Raw genomic sequence first — 23,751 nt, forward strand, 5'->3', positions numbered from 1 at the left:
GTACTAAAGAACGCATACGCTATGGAAAACTGCCACTACAGGGTTGCCAGATTACGCAAAAACACCCGTCCAAAGAGACGTAAAAACCCTGCCAGCACCCAACACATGCTGAAACTTAAAAATAATAAATACAATATATATATTTTTTTGTTTATCTGTTTTCTGGATAACAAAGGACATCAAATTAAACTTGCTTTTTTGGTTCCATTGCATATTTTAATGTTGATGATGGAAAAACAATATTTATTTAACATTGCCTAATAGTTCGACAATGTTATTTTTTAAATAAAAACAGTTAACTTTGAGAAAAAAAATTGTAAGTCGTATGTTTCACTGTATTTTTTGATCTTGATAAAGTTTATAACGCACAGACAGTTATCCTGCATCAGTAAAAAAAATATATATATTCATGATTTGAATTTACTGTATTTATATTCCTTTGTAGGGGTGGGCAATATTATATCGAATACAATATATCATGACACAGAAATATCATGATATTAAAAATCCATATTGTGATAAAAGAGATGTTTTGTATTAAAAGTACTATATTATTTACTGTGAAGCTTTAGGTGTATTTATTGTATAATTGTTTTAGTTTGCATTTTATATGCATGCACTAAATATTCTGCAATATTTTTTGCTGCATTATATTATTTTATGCTATATTATTTATTTTGCCACATTATGATTATGCTGTTATACTCTTATACTATATTCCTGAAATGAATTAATTATTTTTTCTGTTTTCCTATATCGCCAAGTATATAGTTATCGCAAAAATACCCTGAAATATTGTGACATTATTTTAGAGCCATATCGCCCACCCCTATTCCTTTGATCTCAAAAAGTCACTAAAATAAAAATAAAAAAGTCACAAACTAAAATTCAGCAGAAAACCTAATACAATGTAATACAACAAGATATATACAGTACCAGTCAAAAGCTTGGATACACCTTAAATTCAGTGGGTTTTTTTTTTTTCATTATTTTAAAATGTTCAGCATTGTAGAGTAATACTAAAGTCCTCTGGACTGAAAAAAAAAATCCTATGGACTTATTTAGTAAACAAAAAGTTTTAAACAAACCAGATTATGTTTTATATTTTATATTCTTCAAAGTAGGCGACTCTTGCTTAGATGACAGTTTTGTACATCTCTGTAGTTTCTCAGTCAGCTTTATGAGGTATTATAATTATTACACCCTAATAATGCATTTTAATGTTTTGCTGGCTGCTGTACATTTTCAAAGTAGGCAAAAAAGTAATTAAAAGGTGTGAAAGCTGCAAACCTGGCAACTCCCAAATGTTTACCTTTGGAAAAGGACACTTGGGTAAGACCAAAATGAATACACCCCTAACTACATACAAAATAATATGAAATAAATTAATTAAAAATATTTTTTAAATAACATCTTTATTAGAATGATTGGATATTTTTTGTGAACTCATTTTATACATAATAGTCTCCAGAATGTAGAAACCTCTCTAAGTCTATGAAACCTGAAACACACACTGCCCTGTTTGACTTTAGCATTCTCAAGGTTGTCTCTACTCATGACTAATGGAATGCAAATGCACCAGTTTCTATATTAGGAACGCGGTCCCTTAAAAACGCACAAGGTTCCTTACCATGTACCCTTCAAACTAGGAGATAAGCTGAGGAGGGAGGAGCCGCATTTGGGACACAGCCACAGAAACTGCTGCTACCACGGGATTTCCTTTCGTCCTGTCGCGAGATTACCGCTAGGTTCAGCTGATTATTTGGGGCAGATATTAAGCTAGCTAACCTAGTTGCCAGCATATCAGCTCAATTTAATGTGGACAGTTTGTCAGATCATTAATTAGACTTTTTTTCACGCGCGGTAAGGATGGCAGAAACAGATCCCAAATCGGTGCAGGATCTTACAGGGGTGGTGAGTACTTAAAAACATCGGTTTTGCTGAGCTAGGCTTCCGACAGACCAGCTACAGTAGCTAGGCTAAACGAAGCTGAGCTATGCTAAGCTAAGGCTAGTTGAGTCATTTAGCAGAACTGAGGACCAAACGGAAAACGTTTATTTTAGCTAACCTAACCTATCTACTAACTTAAAACATACAAACAACTCTGTACTGTTATATTTAGCGCTGATCAAGTCTTATTTAACGTTAAGTTGCGGTTGTAAATGAGTGCTTAGCCATCTAGCTTAGATTAGCTAACCTACCTAACTAGCTAACAGCTATTTCAAAACATTGAGCTTGCTCCCAATTTAGAGAGTGAAAACTCCTTTATTTAATAAAGATTTTAATATAGCATTAGTGTTTTAATGTCTTCATTTGTTTCTCAGACACTGTGGATACATTGAAAAAGAACTACCGGTAGTCTTCTTTCTAAAGCTATATAACTCTGGAAAAAAATAAGAGATAGAATCATATAAAATTCATATATAATAGAGAAACTGAAATGGTCTCTTAATTCCACACACACACCTCTTCTCATTTAATGTGGTTTCTTTCTTTTTATAATTTTTACATTGTAAATTTAGTATTGAAGACATTAAAGCTATAAAGGACCAACCATGGAATAATTTAGCAAAAAAATGTATTAAACAAACCAGAAGTATTATCATAGATTATTCTAAGTAGCCATTTTTTAGTTTTGGGGACAGATCTGCTCTTGGTATTTTAATCTCAGTCTCTTCATGCGGTAGAGTCAGCTGGAATAGATTTCTCAGCATCTTGAAGGAGTTTCTGAAGGTGCTAAGCAATAGTTACTGCTTTTCCTTTATGCATTATAGCTCCAGCTCATCTCAAATCACCCTTCTCAGTTTATCAGGTTTAGGTCTGGGGATTGTGGAGGACAACAACCTTTTGTTTACTTCATAATTCATAATACAAAAAAAAATGTTCACAAAAAGAAAATATTGCATGAGAAAGTGTGTCCAAACTTTTGACTGGTACTATGTATAGACACAACAAAATGCACAAATCTATTTATACTAATCTATATTTGTTTGTCTATTTGTCTATACACAGGTGCAGACATTGCTGCAGCAGATGCAGGACAAATTTCAGACCATGTCAGATCAGATCATCGGGAGAAATATCCTTTTGTGTGATTCCTGCAGTATTTCACAACACTAAGCAGAGAAAACCATGCTGAACTGGACAAAAGTGGTTAAGTTGGTTGACCAGCTTAGCTCTTAACCTAGCTCTTAACTGATGGTTTAGCATGACCATAGTGGTTAATCAGCTTGCTCTTACCACCCTGGTCCAGCTTGACCAAACTATTTAAAATTGTGGCTAACCAGCCTGACGAGTAAGTTGGTCATATTGGTAGAGCAGCTAGTTGATTAAAATGAGATAAAAACGTACACTGTGTTGGTATGGAAAAAGTGGTCAGGAGCTAAGCTAGTTCATGAGTATAGGGTATAATTTTGATGCTTTTTCAAAACTACCATGACTATACAGGGCCACTTAAGACTATTATTTCTCAGTTCTGTTCTGGAGACACACTGCCCCTGCATTTGTTGGTGTTTTATCTGCTCCTAACACAACTGATCCAACTACTCAGCTTCTTAACAGACCATTAATGATTGAGTTTAAGGATTTGTTAAGGTAGGAGGACCACTAAAATGTGCAGGGCAATGGTCCTTAAGGACGACAGAAGTCACCTTCACATTCAAGAAAATGTAAGCCTAGTTGCAGGATTGCTTCATTGTGCACTCTTAAATTAAGGTTTTAAATATTTGTGATGCCACAAAGAACCATGTTTGTATTAGATATGTGTGTATGTCTTTTTTTATGAACATGGTCCTTTATAAAACAGAAGTGATTCTTTCACAGCATTGCTGATAATACCCAGTTAAAGACCCTTTATTCTAAAGAGAGATCTAGGCAGTGAAAATTGAACTGTCTGGTATCAAAACTTGGATTATCATGTGTTGTTTGGAGCTGCAAATTAGGGGTGGGCCATATCGTAATCGAAAACATTGCCAAAAAGTTTGATGTGCTTAGAAAAAATCTATTTATGATATTGCAATATAAAGCAGCCAATTTTATATTTGTTTGGCTATTTACTGTATTTACTTTTAATTGTTTGTTTGCTGTTTATATGTGTGCAATTTTTTAAAGTTTGGTTGGTACATAAAAAAATTTACCACCTGGTAAGTTATTGTTTACAAATTAGACAAAAGCTATAGATTTTATTTTCTACTAAATGTATAAAACTTTTATTGATACTAAATAAAAATTATTTGTTTATTTTGTTGGAGTAGTGTACACCAAAAATAAAACATAAAAAAAACAATGGTGTTATATCAATAAGAATATCAATATTGTAAAAATACCCTGAAATAGATCGTACCATTTAATATCACAAAGTATAAAAATCCTAAATTTTAGCACAACCTCGGATAATAGACACAATACAAATATACCTAAAACACAGCACAGTTAGCAATTAGCATCACCACACCCAACTATAGAGAAGAGAGAAACTCCAAATTCAAGAGTCTAAGACTGAAGAAAACATGCTTACCCTTTGCCACTACTTCAAACTGTGCACTATACATGAGGAATTTGGTAAGGAAGCTGCATAGAGTTTCATCTGTGTTCCTTAACGAGAGTCACTTGATGAGATGAGCACGCGCATTGATGACCTGGAGAAGAACATCGCTGACCTGATGACTCAGGCTGGGGTGGAGGAGGTAGAGGGAGAGAACAAGCCCAAGGAAGGCGAGGCCTCTTAGTGAAGGTATGATTTTAGTGAAAACTTTAGATAAGATAAGATAATCCTTTATTAATCCCACAATGGGGAAATTTACCATGTTACAGCAGTGCAGAGTAAAGGACAGAGAAACAGGTCAGGAAAAGGTAAATACAAAATAATGATAAATCTATATATACAGAAAACCTATTGTAGGAAAATATATTAAGAGTTTAAAAAATTACATATAGTAAAATAAAAAATATATATACATCTAGTGCATAGAGATATGATTATGGTAGGGTGGACCAGTATTATTGCACAAGAGTAATAGGGGTGGGAATCGTTTACTATCTCACGATTCGATTCCGATTTTGGGGGCCACGATTCGATTCAAAATCGATTTTTGATTCAAAACGATTTGAATTATAAAAATTTCTGCTTCTGGCTTATGAATCTTATTGAAAAAAAAAACCTCCATAATATACACTGGTCCTGGAGCAGGTAATGTGTTACAAAAACAATAAAATGTGCAGGAATGTGGGTCCTCAGTGACAGAGGAATCACTGGGATATCACAATGACGTTAATGAACAATAAATAAATAATAAATAACACTGCTTTATTACCAGGCTACTAGCGGTGGTGTGTAGGTGACGCTGCTGGGCTGATGTGATGATAGCAGTGGAGCGCTAAAGTTCAGGAGCAGCTGCTGATTAACTAGTTAATTTAAGGTCGTTGTATTTCTTCAGAAAGGGGGCAGGAGGTGGAGAAATTAATTCATATGGTCCATTCCTTAATTCCTCTGTGATGAGGAGCTGAAATTAGCTCTGATTAGCTTATTGTATTTTTCCGTTCCGCCTTAAATGCTGCAGCCCGCTGCCACCTGTAGCGTTATTTAAGGTGGAACTGGAAAGTTAGCTAGTTAGCTAGCTAACAGAAACTGAAACTAACTACTAGCGATCTTTTTTATGCTTGTTATGAAGCATTCTGCCATAAAACATTGAAACTACACGTTAATCTAATGTAATATAGTGCTTGTTCTGCCATCTTACCGGTGATTCTCAAACACCTACGCTCTGTGTGTGTCTGGAAGATCTCCGTTTGAAAGGACAAGCGCTATCCCCAGGGTTGCCAGGTCCAACAAAAATACCCAGCCCAAAATCAGTCTAAAACCCGCCCCTCAGAATCGATTTTGGGACATTTTAAATCGATTCTGAATCGTAGTAAATGAGAATCAAGATTCTTATGTGAATCGATTTTTTGGCACACCTCTAAAGAGTAACAGTGAATAAATATCAAATAAATAATAGATAAAAACAAAAGTGAGATTGCACAAATGATGATCACAGTACTCGTAGTGAGATGGATATTGCACACGGTAAGCATTACAGCTACACTGAGTAGTATGTAGGTTTGTATGAAGTCCTGAGATAGTAAACTAGTGTTCACTGGGAGCGCGGTGTGTTGTAAAGTCTGATGGCGTGTGGAAGGAAGGACCTGCGGTATCTCTCCTTCACGCAGCGTGGGTGCAGCAGCCGGGTACTGAAGGAGCTGCTCAGTGCTGTCATAGAGTGATGCATGGGATGGGACAGGTTCTTCAGCATGTTGTTAAGCTTAGTCCTCATCCTCCTGTTTCCCACCACCTCCACTGGGTCCAGAGGACACCCCAGGACAGAGCTGGACTTCCTGATGATTCTGTCCAGTCTCTTCCTGTCAGCGGTGGAGATGCTGCTGCCCCAGCAGACCACTCCATAAAAGATGGCTGATGCCACCACGGCATCAAAGAAGGTCCTCAGTAGTGTCCCCCGCATGCCAAAGGACCGGAGTCTCCTCAGGAGATGCAGTCTGCTCTGACCTTTCCTGTAGAGAGCAGCCGTGTTGTCAGTCCAGTCCAGCTTGTTGTTAAGGTGGACACCTAGGTACTTGTAGGACCTCACTATCTCAATATCCGAGCCCTGGATGTTCACAGGCACCGGAGGAGAGTGTTTGGTCCTGCGGAAGTCCACCACCAGCTCTTTGGTTTTTCCTGTGTTGATCTGCAGGTCCTGCATCAGTTCTCTGTACTCCTTGTCATCTCCATCACTGATGAGTCCGACGATAGCAGAGTCGTCTGAGAACTTTTGCAGGTGGCAGCTGGCAGAGCTGTACTTGAAGTCTGCAGTGTAGAGGGTGAACAAGAAAGGAGCAAGAACTGTTCCCTGTGGAGCCCCCGTGCTGCAGATGAATTCTTCTTTACTGAAGAATAAATTATTCTTTACTGTAGAGCTATTTTAGATGAAATATGCTTTACTCAAACATTATTGTGACTGAATACATATACTTTAACAAACAAGTATAAAAAATATTACACCTGTTAAGGTTACCTTCTTGTTCCTACATTTACTCTCCATTTTCATACTTTAATAATTTAGAGTATTTCCGATTTCTGATTTTCTTTAAATTTGTGTATTTTTTTTTTACAGGCTGCCAAGTAAAAGTGAAGTAAGGACATTCAAGAGCAGCGATGATTCTCCTGCCCTCTAGTGGTGACTGATCTGATTTGATGTGTTGTATAGTTCTTTTTATACTGAGTTCTAATAATGGTAATATTTCCTGATAGAGCTGCTATCCTTTAGGTTGTTTTCTTTAACAGATATTTCAAGTCACTTTTTAAACCCATTTAAGGCCAGCTATCCACCCAGTCGAGGCCTTAGTTACTCTATTATGAGCACTTCTTGTGTGCTAATCAGACTTCATTCCAGTTTCCACTGAATTTCTGCTATTAAAATGGTTTCATACAAAACAATGTTTTCCTCAGTTTCCTTTGTTCTGTCAGATAAAGGCCAATAGCGACTGCTTAATCACAAACCTTTCCGTGGAGACACAGCAGTTGTACAGCAACAAAAGAGAACAAAAAGCCTTACTATGCTGAAGCAAATTAGGAGCGTTTCCCACATCACATGTAAATCATGTTTGTATGCAAAGTCTAGCAAACAAAGTCACTAGTATGAATGCAGGCAAATACAAGGGCTGTGTGAATATAAAACCTTTAAAGGCAACAGTAAAGATGCTTTGTCAGCTTTAGAAGATGTATGCAACAAAACTCTCCACCCATGGCTGTGGACAGAAGTATACATACACTGGACATAAATGACATTACGATATTAGGCTTTCAGTCATTTCTACCTGGTAGAATGTGTACATTTTTTATCTAATTTATATTTATATTAGAGGTGTAAAAAATATATATTCAAATCATAATTACATTTTTAAATGCTAGTATTTCCCTGTAGAGATATTAATAATAGTGTGGTGTGGATGAGCCCTGGCAGAATAGAGCCTTTTATACTTTATTATAATATCTTTATATCTCAGGGTAGTTCAATTAGAATAATTTAATGTGCTGAGAAACTGTTTTAAAGGAGACCTTTAATCTAGGAAATTACTCTAATGTAACATTGAACTCTCTACAGTAGTGATGCTGTTATAACGCTAAATAAACTTGCTTATATGTCACAATTAGTTTCCATTAAAAAATGGATGAATTAATTGCATTTATTAAAGTGTTATTTTGTGAATGGATGCAGGGAGTAAGTCATAGGTTAAGCACTGCATTGTTATTAATCACAGAACACATTGATTCCTTTGCACATGCGTTTATTGAAATCTTTCATAGAAAAGTAGAGACTTGATATATATATGTGTAAAAAAACAGTTAAAGTGCCAACAGCATTTATAAAACATTTATAGTTGCAACTGCAAGTCAACAACTTGATTTTAAAATTTGCTTATAAAAGAACTTAATTTCAAAGTCTATTTTCAACTACATAGAAGTGATGTGAGGGGGTCAGAACTGAAAGTCCATTTCAGTCATATCGATGGCCCAAGCAAATTTATCTCTCAGGGACTTGTTGTAGATTTTATCCAGTGGCACCTCCAAGTTCTTACACCTACACAACAGTAAACAAACAAACAATAGGAAATGAATGCTAATATTTTGTCAATTGTCAATACACAATCGCTAAAATTAGTGGCCCTCACACACTGTTTATAAGCCCACATTATAGTTCTTCACTCCCATAACTACAGTACTGTAATTATTAACATCAGCTTAATAGGTTCTAATATATAACCCTATGGGATACCACAATATGAAAAAATAATCAAATATCCTACCATGCTAGATTAGACAGACCTCTACACCATGATTATAGATTGCACAAGCAGCAAAACTCCACACATGTGACCAATTATAGTTGACATGTATGAGATAAGTGACTTAATTTCTAGATGACTGCACTTATGGAGAACTACCTTATGGTACTGTGTGTGTGTGTGTGTGTTTTTTTAATAAAGTTCTCAAAAGGCCCTCAGAACTCTTCCAATAAAGTGTGGAGCTTTGAGCTTATTAATGGTGTAAAAATATGAATGTTTTTGCATGGGCAGCTCTATACCCCTATTGATAGCATTGTTTGTTGGGAACATCTGCTAAAAGCGCTGTATTTCAGAATGAAATTAAGGTGAGCTATTCAACAAAAATTGGTACTCATTATCATGTTTCACTATAACCCAAGCCCATTTCACTCCAGATTTTTTTTTTTGCTTTAGTATAACCATTTTAAACATTCAGTAGAAATAAAAAGCTAATTCTAAACATAAAACTGTAAATAACAGGAGCATCTCACAATACAATGTCATCTCAATAATTTGCCTTGGATAATTATAATCATACTGTGATTCTGCAATACCCTATATAATCAAAAGGCAATTCTCTACAATACTTCACGGCATCTCCAAACCATCACTGATTGTGGAAACTTCACACTAGACCTCAAGCAGCTTAGACCGTGTGTCTCTCCACTCTTCCTCCAGACTCTGCTCCCTTGATTTACAAATGAAATGCAAAATTTACTGATGATCAGTGACGGTTTGGAGAGTCATGTCATCTGCTGGTGTTGGTGCACTGTTATATCAAGTCTAAAGTCAGTGCAGTGTTTTCCTGGGTCTCTTACAGAGCTTCATGCTTCTCTCTGCTGACAACTTTTAGGGAGGTGAGGATTTCATTTTCTAGCAGGAGTGGGCACAATTGGTATCAAATATCCATTGGTCTTATATAATAATCAAATTTTCAGAGATACTAATTATTGGGTTTTTATTGTCTGTAAACAAGAAAAGAAATAAACGCTTAAAATAGATCACTCTGTGTGTAATACATCTATATAAAATATGAGTTTCACATTTTTACAACTAATTACTAACTAATTAAAAAAAAAAAATTGAGATGCACTATTATACAAAAAATACCCTTAAAGCTTCACAGGAAACTACATACATGTTATAAAAATGTAAGTGCATGCTGTGTGTGTGTGTCTCTCTCTCACCAGGCCACGCTAATGCGTGGGTCCAAGTAGTTTAGCTTGGAGGTGCTCAGGGCGATCTGCTTGTTCTCTTCTCTGTCTGTTGCCTGAACCTCCATCTTCAGCAGCTGCTCCTCACAGCGCTGCACTGCTTTCTTCTTCTTTTCTACCAGACTGTGGACACAAATGCACGAGCACATAAACACACAAACAAACCCTCTAATAACCTCTAATAACCTTTCTACAGGGTAGAAAACAGGATCTTTACCAAGTACTTCTCAGTAGAGTAAAGAACACTTACACAAGTAGCTTGTTGTCAGAGCTCTCTTTAGCTTCTTTCTTTGCCTGTTTCAGCTCTTTTTTGGCTAGCACTAGCTGCTCTTTCCTGCTGTCGATCTACAGGAGAAGAAACACATTTAAAACTGTTTAATGTAAGCTGCCACACTTCCAGTACCAGTTCCAGTTAAACTATTCAAAAATATATAACACCAAGAGTGAAAATGCTAAAAGTGCAACTGTTAAAACACTCCAGGTCTACATGTAGGCTTCTATTCACTGACCTTAGCCTGCAGGTTTGCCATAGACTGCTCAAAGGTTTTTGGTGGCGCCCGCTGATGGTTACAGAGAACTGCAACCGCACGGTTTGCCCGGTTGTAGGAGAGCAACTTCTCAGGCACATTGTCTGATGCTACATATGAAGAAGAAGAAAAAGAGATTAAAATGTGGGATAAAAGGTGTTTTTTGTGGGCCACATGTAATCTTTTTGGACACCCCTTCTAAAAATGCATTTAGCTACCTTAATTTGCACACATTGCTGACACAGAAGAGCAAATGCGCACACATATTCTAATACTTATGCATGTCTAGAGGGTAATAAATTCCCCCAGCATTGAGCTGTGGAGAAGTGGTAGAACGGTATTCACTAAAATGATTGAGCTCCATCTAGTACAGTCAAGATGAGTTTGAAATGAGTTTGATGGTGATGATACAACATCCTGACCTCAATTACACTCTCACAATCTCTGAGTGCAATCAAATCCTCACAGTAAAGCTCCAAAATCTAGAAAATATATTTTAAAAACCCCTGGAGAGCAGAGAATGTTATTCCAACAAAAGCAGAATAAACTCTAAACTTTGATACCCTATGTTTTTTTTAAGAAAAAACAAACAAACAGTTGAGCAGGTGTCCCAATACGTTTCCTTAACCCTTCCAGACCTGAATCATCTCCAATGGTGAAAGAAAATGTGGCTAAGAATGCCGTTTTCTGTCTGTAATGCACAGAAAAGAAGACTTTAATATCCTACTATAAAAATATACATACCTAATTATATATACATGATTAAAAATGTAATGTTCTAAATCACATTAAATTAGTAAAAATATGCTGTTATGCTCTAGTACTACTGTTTTTGCAGTGGGTGGGGCCAAGTTACTGTTACATCGGTTTATAAACTTGTTCATTGGCTGGTTCATGGTCTATTCTGATATGCTGATGGACAACAGCTCTCAAATAGTGTTATGTGCCACAAGACATTTAGAAATAAAGAAAATAAATTATGTTCATTGTAATTAATGCAGGGTCTGAAAGGGTTAAATCATTTATAAACATGACCTTAAAAAAGGTTAAGAGGACCCCGACCATCCTTTCCACTTTTGTACGTAATGTAGCGTTTAAAAGTGTGCTTTCTGTGTGCGGGTGCATTTAACACCACATCCCTACCATCTGCCACTTGCATGCTTGCTCACACATACACGCCACCCGTGGGCTGAGCCGGTGCTGTGTGTGTAGCTGATTTAATTATGGCTTGTAGCAGATACAGTAAACAGATTTACTCTTAGCTGCAGCGCATGAAGACAGAGAGATCTTACACCCACCCCCAATCACACACTACAAAGCCTGGAACACTGGCACAGCGGACACCCGCAGCAATTATTAGCTAAAAATGGAGCACAGCGTGGCCACAAACATGCAAACATACAGCACGATTTAAACACGTGTACACACACACACACACATTGAACTTCAGTGATGGATGTGTTAAGCATATGGCCTGCTGGGAGAAGCAGAGTAGGCACAAAGCACGCCAGCGCTGAGACATATGCTCCTGTGGACTCTCCTCCAGACCCCATACTGGTCAATAATGGAATAGTTTGTTTCGCTCTAAAGTAAGAGAAGGTCATTACTGTACAGCTGTGCGAGCTACTGCTGAGAAATGACGAGGAATGACTTTACATTCAAAAACAAGGTTCTGTATAGCAAGAAGCTTGTCAAACAGCTCGGTTTTCTTCCTAAGAGTCTTTAACGTAATTTGTTTTGTTTCAGGGTCCAGTGCCACAATCAATAGCCATTTCCTTAATTTGTCTAATGTAAGCAGCATCGCTCACACCAATTTAGAGACCTACAGGCAACAGTGACTGCTTTAGAGGTGCCAAAGTATGCACTTGAGGAAATAGCGAGAGTAGAAATAGTGAGAGTGTTCGGGTAACTTTGGGTGTGGTACAAGATGCTCAGACACTGGCTTACAAGTAGGGCTGCACGATATTGGAACAATTTTACATTGCAAATGTTCTTTTTTTCGACGTTATATCGCAATATTAAACAATACAGGGCCCATGACGTCACCAGCATCGCCCCCACCCGTAAATAAGAGCGTTTTTCTGGGATTAACAGCGTGAATTCAGCTGTAACTGTTAATATCTGCACAAAACTGTGCTGGACTGAGGGGCACAGCTTTCGACACGTGCTTGTTTTTTTTACAAACCCGTGCCCAACCATGTGGATGGAGGCTATGCAGTTACTTCCTGTTTACGGTTCTTAGACAGCAGCTGCCTGTCACTTATAGAGACATAGAGACAACGCTGTGCATCTTCTTTTTGTGTCAAGAATCAAAACATTGCAACTGCGATGTAACTATTGCACTTGCACACATTGTGATGACTTACAAGACTATTTACTACCCTGTTATTTTGCCTTTATTGGCTGGTTTATGCCCACCGCCCAAATAATACCTGCTCTGTGGTGGTGATGTGGGGTCGTGACCATTGAAGAAAAGAGTAAAGGGAGGACTAATTAATATATGGAGGGGAACAGTTACAGGACTAGAATCGGCAACTATAGAACTACAGTGTCCTACAGTATACGCTCAGTATAAAAAAAAGGATAAAAGGTAAAGTAACAAGGGGGTAGTCATAATGATATTCTTGATCAGTACAGGACAAAAGGAGGTGAAGACTAACAGCACAGTCTGAAGAAAAAAAAAAAAGTGTGAAAAGACTAGAACTGATGGACTGAAACTAAAGAAGCAGGAAAACAGAGAAATACTCACGGTTGCTGAGCTCTTTGAGCTGCTGCTGCAGTGTGATGGAGGCGTTATATGTCCTAAAAACCTTGGCAGTCAGACCAGGCATGAGAGAACTCAGATGTTTATTCAATGTTGCTGTCTGAAGGGGAAAAGAAATACAAAACTATTTTTTGAGACAATATGCTTTTCAAGAAATAATTACGATATACAATATCCTAATTTTATGCCACTGACAGATTATTAATATAAAAGCGTAATAACACAAATACACTTTTTTAAAAGTGGCATAGTAAAGACAAAATATTCCAATAAATGGCATTAGTGTGCTTGTGACCATCCCTGCAAATATATCAATTCTGAAAACAGAGTGGTCCATGAGAGCTTTTGCTGTGGCACTGCTACTGGCACTGACACGAGAGATACTGCAAACATGGAGATATCAGAATGGCAAAATCAAGTCTTTGTCTGTTCCTTCATTTATCTTTAAACCAAAGAAATGTAAAAAATAGGACTGAAGAGAGCTGGCAAGTTAAGAGAGTGTGCACTAAAATCGACAGATTTTAAAGGATACCATTCTAAAAAGGATACCTCACCACAATGCACGTTTTAAAAGTAATTCTCAACATACTCTGTGCAAATACACATACTTACCAAAGAGATATTTAAATTCCCAAAGCATATAAACTGCCACTTTAAAAAACAATTAACTTGTTATTAATAATAGTTTCAGAGCCAAATGTTTGTTGGCCTGTCAGAGGTTTGCAGCTTATTAATAATAAAAAAATAAAAAAATAAAAACACTAGTACTAGTATGGGTTCAATATTGGTCCAATAAGTTTATTCTTTTAAAATAAACACGCCAGTCAATACAATGGGCAAAATTGATACCAGCCAAAAAATTGGATGTAATAAATATATATTGTACGATAAGTCGATAAAGTAATTATCATAACAGGCGTATTCAAACACAGTACAAACCTGAACTAAATCCCACACAGTAAGCTTTTTTTTTTTTATCTCAATCCACATTTCATTTCACTAGATGGCACTGTTGTCTTGAGATTGGAACAGACGGTCTTCAGCATGTCCAAAGGTTTTTAGAACTACCCAGGCTAACATTCAGAGGAGAAGACAGGGTCTTTAAAGACATTAGTTAACGCGCAGACCCATTTAAACAGATCCGTGAGGGCAGAAGTGTGGGCTCTGTATGTAAAACAGAAGCAACACACAGCCATTAATCCTGGATCCACACATTAGTGTTTTACCATTTGTAGAAGAATCCATGTGTCTAAAAGGATTACCATTCAGAAACACCTACAGCCCATTACTGCACAACTGCAGGCATACCCACAACACCGCACACCAATTCCCATCAGCTGCATACACACAACACAAGCAGCAAACGCACCAGAACACACCAAAACAATGCACCACGGACCGGCTTTATTTTCCCTTCCGGCTCACGACTTCAGCCTAGTTCTGCTCCTGCAATCTCCCCCAACCAAGGTTAACTTATAATATATTCTAGCTATTAATGGCAGTGTAGACTTTTAGCTTTGATCTGGGAGCATATTTGCAAATCTGAGCTGTAATAAGGCTGGCAGAACATCTGCACCAACTGCTGCGGCTGCCTCCACTGAAGCCTGACTAATTCTTTATGTCCATACACTGTTAACTCACACGCCGAGTCTTCCGGCATCTGGATGCTTTTTACCCCTCAGCTCTGTCTGTTGACCAGGCCAATTAGGTAAATATAAAGTTTCCGGCAAAATTCACTGAAGCCAGTATTTCTTCAAATTCCACACTGTTCCACCAATAGATGGCTACTTTTAATTTAAACTCCTAATTGAAAAGAATGATAATTATTCTATTTGTAAGATTAAATATGTAACACCCTTTCTTATGACATTTCAATAGTTAGCATTCAATAGACAGTGTCTGAATATGGTGGAATAGTTTTGGCCCAGTACTCCATCTGCAGCAATTGTAGGTTTTGCAATAGAATGCTAAGCGCTGCAACTATGGTCAGCAAATCGCTGGTTTGAATCCTGTTCATGTAGCTTGCCATTGGTTATCGGAGCCCTGAGAGAGCACAACTGGCCTTGCTTTCTCTGGGTGGGTAGATGGCATTCTCTCCCCACATCACTCCAAAGGGTGATGTCAATCAGAACAAAGTATCTGTGAGCTGATGTATAGGAACAGAGTCTGAGCGCGCTGTGATGCTACTCAGCAATGCTGCATCAGCAGCAGTTCAAAAAGAGGTGGTGGCTGACTTTACATGTATCGGAGGAGGCATGTGCTGCCCTCCTGGTGTCGGGACATCACTAATGATAGGGGGAGTCCCAATGAGTGGGTTCGGTAATTTGCCCTGTAAAATTGAGGTAAAAATGGGATAAAAATCTGAAATAAAAATGATCAGTATGGGGTCAGTATGGCTGTGGACTAGAACTTGTTGTGGATTTTGGATAAATGTGTGATTGGGATTTGATAAGGGGCAAAAAGGGGAGTAAACAAGAGTTAAAAAAGGGAAGAAAAAACACCAAATAAATAAGTGAAGGTCAAAACAACATTTGTTTCTTATGGGCCTTTAATTAAAAATGAAAGATGCTAGGCTAGTGTTGCTAATTAACAATGGACTGGACTGTTATCAGTCTCATCCATTATAAACAGACACCCAAAAATATCTCTCAATCTCTAATCTGATTAAAATGCACCTGTTTTTCTTTTAGCAGTACACTTAACACTGGGTATTGACAAAGGTATAGCCATGAGCCGTGAGCCATGATGTCGTGACAAATCGATATTCGGGGAGAAAAAAAAAAAAAAAAATCACAGCAACTAAAACAACAGGGATTTTTTTTAAGTGCGTGAAGTTGAAAAATGGACATGTAAATCTGATTGACCAACAAATCAGTGATTTTGGGGCTAAAATTTACTTCCTCATAAAATCAGGTTTTTTAAAATAAAACCCAAACAAGTGTGTGTACAAATTCCTGCCTATAAAAAAAAAGGTCTGCAAACTGGGGACTATGCTCTGTGCAAGTCTACACACACAGCAAACAACATACAATTATGTCTGCACAAAGTGAAACTCAGACTGTTCAGACTACTGCCGTACGCAGGCTTCGGGGAGCCTATTAACCGTGCCATCGCACCAGACTTCATTCAAAGTGAAAACAGTTGCGAAGCTCAGGAAGCATCTACTAAACCTCAACACCACCAGCTGGGACTGCAGAGTTCACAAACACTCTCAAATTACCTGCATCTAATACACACCTTCCACTAGCACTTTATATTAGATGCGACAGGAACTTTGCATGAAGCTGAATGTCTAACTCACATGTGTATCTTAAACAGCTCTGAGCACATGTTTATGCAGTTCGTTACTTCGTTACTGCTTTCAGAACAAACCCTCAATTTTACACCAAAATTAAAATATTTTGCAGAAACTGAACAAAATAAAAAATTTGATTGAACGTGTTTCAATTTTTATTAATTTTGCTAACTGTCTTTACCATTCAGTAACTCTAATAAACTAAATGTATTTGTCTTGCTTTTCATAGACAGCACAATAACAGAACTAGACTAACTGCAGACACAGAAGGAAGTCTGTGTTTTGATAAACAAACAAATTCCAAGGCTAAGTCAACTCAACTAATTCTACTATCCTATACCTGTGCAGCTCACATCTTTAAGCTGAAAAACCTCCAGTTTGTGAAGAGGTAGTAAACAGACACCTAGTGTGATAAGTGATGCTGAATCCATTTTTTCATTAATGTTCGCAAGTAGAGCATAAAAATGAGCTTAATCTTATAGCTCTTAACCACAGTCCCTAATGATGTCATTGGATACTCATAGCGAGATAGAAAAGCTATGAGCTACAATGTAATGTTAACATTTTCCTGCTTAATTTCAGAAAAAACAAGACAAGTCAAGTGCACACAAGTGCAGTGAACACACAGATACATACCTGTGAGCACACTAAGAAGAGGCACACACTGATTGTGAGCACACTTGCCTGGAGCGATGGGCTGCCTTTGTTGTGGGGCCCCTGGAAGCAGTGAGGGTTAACAGTCTTGAACCCACAACCTTGTTATCCATGGCCCAGTGCTTTACCCACTGAGCCATCACTGCCCTATAGCACTGCTATGCTCTTGAATATATAAGACCTATGTGAATGTATAAAGACTTTTTAAAATTAATTTAAAAGCCATTTGACCAGTGGTGGGATGGTTCCCCCTTAAATGTGAGTCTTGGTCCTCCCAAGGTTTCTTCCTCCTCCTGCAGCTCTGAGGGAGTTTTTCCTTGCCTCCGCGCTCACTGGGGGTTCTGAATTCTGTATTTTCTATGTTTAATGTTTTGCCTGATTCTTTGTCTTGTGATCATGTTTCTGTAAAGCTGCTTTGTGACAACACCAGTTGTAAAAATGCGCTATACAAATAAATTTGATTTGACCTCTTCCCCAGACTACCCCCCCCCCCCCCCCACTTCCTCAGGGGGGCACTCTATGACACTTGCCCTAATGGCTATTCAAAATATATAGAAACAATCCTAAATTATTGTAAACTTTGGGAATTTCATTGTTCTCCAACCTGTTGTGTGTTTTGGGTACTTGTACACCACACCTCTAAAAACCCAAATATGAGGTTTGTTCCAACAGTAAGATATATTCCTGCAAAAAAAAAAAAAAAATGAGTGGCCAAGTATCCACCCACTTGTACACTCAAAACAGATTCTGAGATTGCTGTTTAGTTCACTCAAAATAAATATAAATACCCTCAAATAAAAGCTGACATTATGCACTTTGACTTCGAAGCTGTTTTGTTTCATTTCAGATTCAAGATGGAGTTCTGAACCAAAAGCATACACACTAAAAACCTCCACAGTTCATTCTTCACACTCCACACTGTGAGAGAGATGGAAGGAAAAGTCTGCACATTAAACTGGTATAAGCTAAGCAGAGTGTGAAATATCTGACCCAGTCATGAACTAAGCCTGTGTAAAGATCAGGTATTTGGGTATTTGCCCATTTTCATGGATAAAGAAATCAGCATAGCAGCACCTCTTTGATACAGATGCACATGTTCACACACGGAGCAGCATATAATATGATTTGCTGTAAGATTCGCAGGCCTGCATGGCAGAGGCCAGACACTGGAAGCTGTGGCTTCTCTTTCTCCTTTACTTGGACCTTTGCAGTGTCAAAAGTGTAACACAAAGCACAATATCATCTTCCTGCATTTCCGCCTACGATTACCAAAACTGGCCTGCCTCTCTATCTTTCACTCACTCACTCTCTCTCCTCTCTATCTTTCTTTTTCGTTCTTGCTCTTCCTCTCTGTACATTTTCTATCGCTGCCATTCAGGCCAGGCATCAACAGATAATACAGCCACCCACATTCCGTTTTAAAACACAGCGCGTGTCAGGTCAGACACACGACCTAAAGCTTGCCAATAAATCTGCTGTCAGGGAGCACAGAGGTTTTACATAGAGATAAGGGACAAATAGGGCAAAAATAAATAAAGAAATAAAAAATCTACATGCCAGGAGGACATTTCACAGCAGGATTGCTCAGTAATCTAGATAACTTAAAACCAAAGTGAGAACTGTGCAAACATGAAGATTTGTTATAGAGCTGGGACAAATTCTGAACAATGTAACAATGTAACAATTTTTAATGAAATAAATCATTTTCCTGAGTACATCGTAGATAATAGTGGATAGTTTTGCTAGTGATGATTCATACTGAATTGCCCGTTACTTGTTATTTGGCTTTATTTAAATACATTGGCTTGACTGTGGTCTTAAGACAAGATTTGACTTTTTTTTTTTTTTTTTATCTAACTCAACTTTGGTCCCGAAGACACCCTGAACATCATATTTTAGTGTGTGCCCTCTTTAGCACATCTGATCAGAAGCCCTTTGATAATGGATCACTGAAGCCTTGCTGGGATTTGAGCTTACGATCACCTCACACTCAGGATAGGATGAGCAGTTAGACTGTAGGGCCACTTAAGCTGTAAAATTACACTACATAAAACACACTTCCAAGGTAATTTACCTTTGCATTCTAGGATACAAATGTTTACATTATTTTACAGCTGCAGAGTGGAGCAACTGTCTAACTGCCTGCTTGTCAAGAAACAGAACATCACAGCCTTCTATGGTCAGAAGCCTGAGAACAGAAGGTCATCCCATATGTGATAGACTTGGAAATAAACAGTACATAAATTAAAAAGGACGAACAGAGGCTAAACATATTGAACAGTATTTAATCAATATCAGCTGCAGCTCATTTACTTATGGCCTGACTGTGAACAGATTCTGAATCGATTAATCCTTTACTTACATTCAGTCGATCAAACAGGTCATCCCCCTCCTGCTTGTTTTCCATGAAAAGCTTGAGATTTTTAAAAACCTGAAAGACAAGGACAACAAATCAAACTTTAGGCCTGTACCACCACTAAAGTACTTTAGAATTTAGTACTCCGGAGTGTGTGTGTGTGTGTGTGTGTGTGTGTGAGAGAAAGAGTCTAGTAGGGGGTTGGGAAAGGAATAGCACTCAATCATATTTGACATTTCCATGGAGTTCCTTTTTTTCCTTCTCTTCCACTTCTGTCAACCAACTAAAGGCTAAAATATGCACGCTACTAATTAATGATAGCAGATGTGTTTCCTTTAAAACAGCCTCATTTGAATAACTGTTTGTCCTTGAGCCAAATGCAGAGGAAATAACTAATCCAGCAGACATGCTTGTCAAGCAGTGAAGGATTCGGGCCTTGACTGACCGAACAGTGCGCTGACCAAAGTTCTGACTTGCTGATTAACTTGTATGCAGACCCGTTAGAATCATAATCATGGAGAGTGTAGCAAGCAACAAGCTTTCCACAGCGTTGCCACGCTTACACTATAGTTTGAGCGGCACAATCTGGCCACACGGCAGCAACTGCCTCTGCATGGCTCGCATGCACACGCACATGCATGCACACACACACACTGTAGCAGGCTTTCAACACGTCATTAGAAGCACAAAGACAAAATAGACCAATATGACACAAAGCTTACAGAATCAGCTGGCACCAGATGCCACGATCCAGGGGCTCCACCTCTTATTCATTGTGAAGACAGGAACTGAGGGGGGGGATGGAAATTACATTTCCCTTCAATTATGTCTGACATTTCCAACAACTCTCCTCTCCCAATGAACCTGTTAAATATTCAGGGAACTAATTATTTCTTACCTGATGACTTTCACTTAAATGTTCTCATTTAAATAATGAAAGCTTGTGCCGGCAAACAGAGCCTGATAGAAGCAAACATCTTTCACGCACTCTCACATTCTCTCTGTTTTGCACTGTGAACTAGATTGGCTCCATAGTAGAAGCAAAACTGCACCAAAAATTCCAGAGCCAAGAAGAGTGACCGCAGCTGCTGTATAGCAGCAGCATCAGGCAATGGATCCTCCTCATATTTTAATATGCTTCCTAATATTAAACCTACAGCTGCCTCACTGTATGTGGTGCCATGCAACAGGGAGTCTATTTCCGTCTTGTGGTACGTCCAAGTTACTGCTTCTTTACTCCACTTGGTGGCGCTAATCAAATTAATAGGTATTTACATGCAGTAAATATTACTGTTTTTCAAATTCTGAGAAACTTACCAATGAATAATAATCCCCCCATTAAATTGAGCTTCACACAGTCACAGTATCATGATATAATTGTTATCGTGGGCAACGTTTTGTGATATTATATTGTGAGACGGCCTGTAATTCCCACCCCTATCCAGAATGAACTGTGATCGGATTATGACTAGATCACTCAAATCACATTCAGACATGGCCCTATTGCACTGTACTATAATTTGGCGGTGGCCTGAACACATTAAATATTGAGTGTGAGCTATTCCCAAGACCATTCACTCAAATTTGTGCACTCAGACACAAGCTTTGTCCTCTAAACGTGTGTAATTTCAGCCTTGATTAGCCAGAAAACAGTCTGTTCTGTAGGGTTTAGTCTTCTAGCTAACTTCTATCTTAGGACACCAGCTTATTTATTGCTTTAATTGAATAAACAAGATTGCTAGTGAGATCAAAATGTTGGATGATCACCACAACTCTTCCCCAACCCATCCTCAACTCCCCAACCCATCCTCAACTCCCCAATACGCCCTAAATTCCCCAACTCATCCTCAACTCCCCAACCCATCCCAAACTCAGCAATACACTCTCAACCCCCCAATGCATCAAGTCCCCAACTCATCCCTAACACCCCAATACACCCTCAACTCCCCAATACATCCCCAACCCATCCAAAACTCATCCTCAACTCCCCAATACACACTCAACTCATCCCCAACTCCCCGATCCAACCTTAACTCCCCAACTCATCCCCAACTCCCCATCCACTCTCAACCCCCCAAACCCATCCCCAATCCACCCTCAACTCTTCAACGCATCAACTCCCCAATATATCCTCAACTCCCCAATGCATATTACCTCCCCAATGCATCCTCAACTCCCCAATCCACCCTTAACCCCCCCAACTCATCCTCAACTCCCCAACGCATCCCCAATGCATCCTCAACTCCCCAACCCATCTGCAACCCATCCTCAACTCCCCAACTCATCCTCAACCCATCCTCAACTACCCAATAGACCCTCAACTCCCCAACTCATCCCCAACTAATCCCAAAAGTATTTGATGGAGCAAAATCATTCCAGAGAACAGTTTCATGCTCCACATCTCAATTCCAAGGGGATTTGCAGTATACCCCACACGCCCACACCTGGTTTTAAGCATGGTATCAATAGCTTCATGTTTATTTGATACAGAGAGCCCCATTCTATTGGGAGTACTTCTCCACAGGGACTTGACTAGCTGTGTCAGCAATGGGTGCAACATAGCTGAAGATTATCTGAACGCATTCATTAGAAAGGGTGTCCACAGACATTTGTAGTGTATTTGGAGACTGAAGATGGCAGGTGTAGGCAGACGGTGATTGACATAATGATTATACTTGTGAATCTTACCCTTTTAGAGACAGGAACCTTGTTGTAGTACCGGATGCAATCTTTACCCAGGAAGTCGAACTCCACCACACACTTCTCTCCGTCGATCGTGTCGTGTAAAGTGATGTGTTCCACTCGCAGAGAGCAGCAACCCACTGTATCGGCTGTTTCTCCTTCTTCCTTTTCATTACCTGCTCTCAGAGCCAGCTGTGTTAACACACACACACACACACACAAATGTTTAAAATAAAACTTGGACCCAGGCCCCGTGTGAAGGAGTTTGGGCAGCGCTGCAGGACGGGACGCCGTCCAGCTACCAGAAGGTCATGAGCTCAATTTGTGGCTGTGTCAGTCATAGCATGCTGCTGTTGCGTCCTGTAAGCACTTAACCCCTGAACACTCCAGGGCAGGGTAGAGGCTAATAATGTGTGTCAACTTCTGATTCCTTATCTCTACACAGAGGCGTTTACAGTGGGAGGATGTCATAGAATAAAAGTATGGGAAATAAATATTCAGAACACAGAAGTGAAACGACTTTTATGAAGGCAGTAACCATAACCACAGTAGAGTTATTTTTTATATTTTAGAAGAATTTCTGTGAAGATCAGTCATTTATCTCAATGTTTCTGAGCTCTGCTAAAGCATGAGTAGACTAATAATCACGGAGATAAATAACTGGTCATCACAGTGATTTGTCAGTCTGTTCATGCTTTAGTAGAGCTCATTCACACTAAGAAACATGACTGTTTATGCACAGTGATTTATCAGTCTACTCATGCTTTAGTAGAGCTCAGTAACACTGAGATAAATAACCGATCAATACTGTGTCATCGGTACTTTTATGGTATGGTATGGTATGGTATGTTCTATGAGAAAGGCAATGTTACAAGGTGGGAAATCTTTTAAATGTCCCATCATCATTTAGGCCTGAAATGCAGGACGGGGATATAGATTAACAAATGAAAAATTGTGGGTTCTGTCTTAAATAAAATAAAAGTAAAAAATAAATAAATAAATAAAAGTAAACGTAAAACATTTTATTTCCTTTTTTCACAATTCCTAACTTATTCTAATTTGTGGTTGCAGCAATCCCTATTTTCACAAATTATTCTAAAAGATTATGCCTTCTGCTCTCACATGGTAACTGACACGTAGTCAAACATGCATTGCTTACATTTCTATACACTGTCAAATATCAATATTTCATCACTGCATATGGTGGAAATGAGCTAAAGTATGACCTTTGCTGAGGTCATAACATGTGATGTGCAGCAGGGCTCTTTATTTGAACTTTCTGCACTTTAATGAATGTTTTCTCCACCTGCTGCAGTTTTCTTATCGTCATGAATTTACCAATAAGCTCCAGTAGCTAAGACTGTAAATGAACAATTACAGCATGGTGCCCAAAAGCCCAC

The 23,751-nt window shown here is 38.5% G+C and overlaps 2 protein-coding genes across 3 annotated transcripts in view; one reads left to right on the forward strand and one right to left on the reverse strand.

Annotated features, from left to right (window-relative positions):
• The first annotated feature begins 1,641 nt into the window (after nt 1-1,641).
• hsbp1b (heat shock factor binding protein 1b) lies at nt 1,642-7,471 on the forward strand. The gene is made up of 4 exons (XM_007250514.4): nt 1,642-1,914; nt 3,013-3,079; nt 4,609-4,732; nt 7,149-7,471. Exons 1-3 carry the CDS (start codon nt 1,870-1,872, stop codon nt 4,725-4,727), a joined length of 231 nt encoding a protein of 76 aa, XP_007250576.1. The 5' UTR covers nt 1,642-1,869; the 3' UTR covers nt 4,728-4,732; nt 7,149-7,471.
• Nucleotides 7,472-8,305: 834 nt separating this feature from the next.
• zgc:173742 (DNA topoisomerase I, mitochondrial) overlaps nt 8,306-23,751 on the reverse strand; it is a 41,362-nt gene continuing 25,916 nt past the window's right edge. For both annotated transcript variants that reach the window (XM_049483567.1, XM_022679625.2), the window contains exons 14-20: nt 22,358-22,543; nt 19,676-19,744; nt 13,350-13,464; nt 10,583-10,710; nt 10,324-10,418; nt 10,047-10,196; nt 8,306-8,615 (exon numbers count right to left, since the gene is read on the reverse strand). In XM_049483567.1, coding sequence (XP_049339524.1) covers nt 8,513-8,615; nt 10,047-10,196; nt 10,324-10,418; nt 10,583-10,710; nt 13,350-13,464; nt 19,676-19,744; nt 22,358-22,543 — 846 coding nt within the window. In that variant the 3' untranslated portion in view covers nt 8,306-8,512. The remainder of the gene's footprint in view (nt 8,616-10,046; nt 10,197-10,323; nt 10,419-10,582; nt 10,711-13,349; nt 13,465-19,675; nt 19,745-22,357; nt 22,544-23,751) is intronic.

The sequence above is a fragment of the Astyanax mexicanus genome, chromosome 9, assembly GCF_023375975.1.
Source record: "Astyanax mexicanus isolate ESR-SI-001 chromosome 9, AstMex3_surface, whole genome shotgun sequence".
In the NCBI taxonomy this organism is placed as follows: domain Eukaryota; kingdom Metazoa; phylum Chordata; class Actinopteri; order Characiformes; family Acestrorhamphidae; genus Astyanax; species Astyanax mexicanus.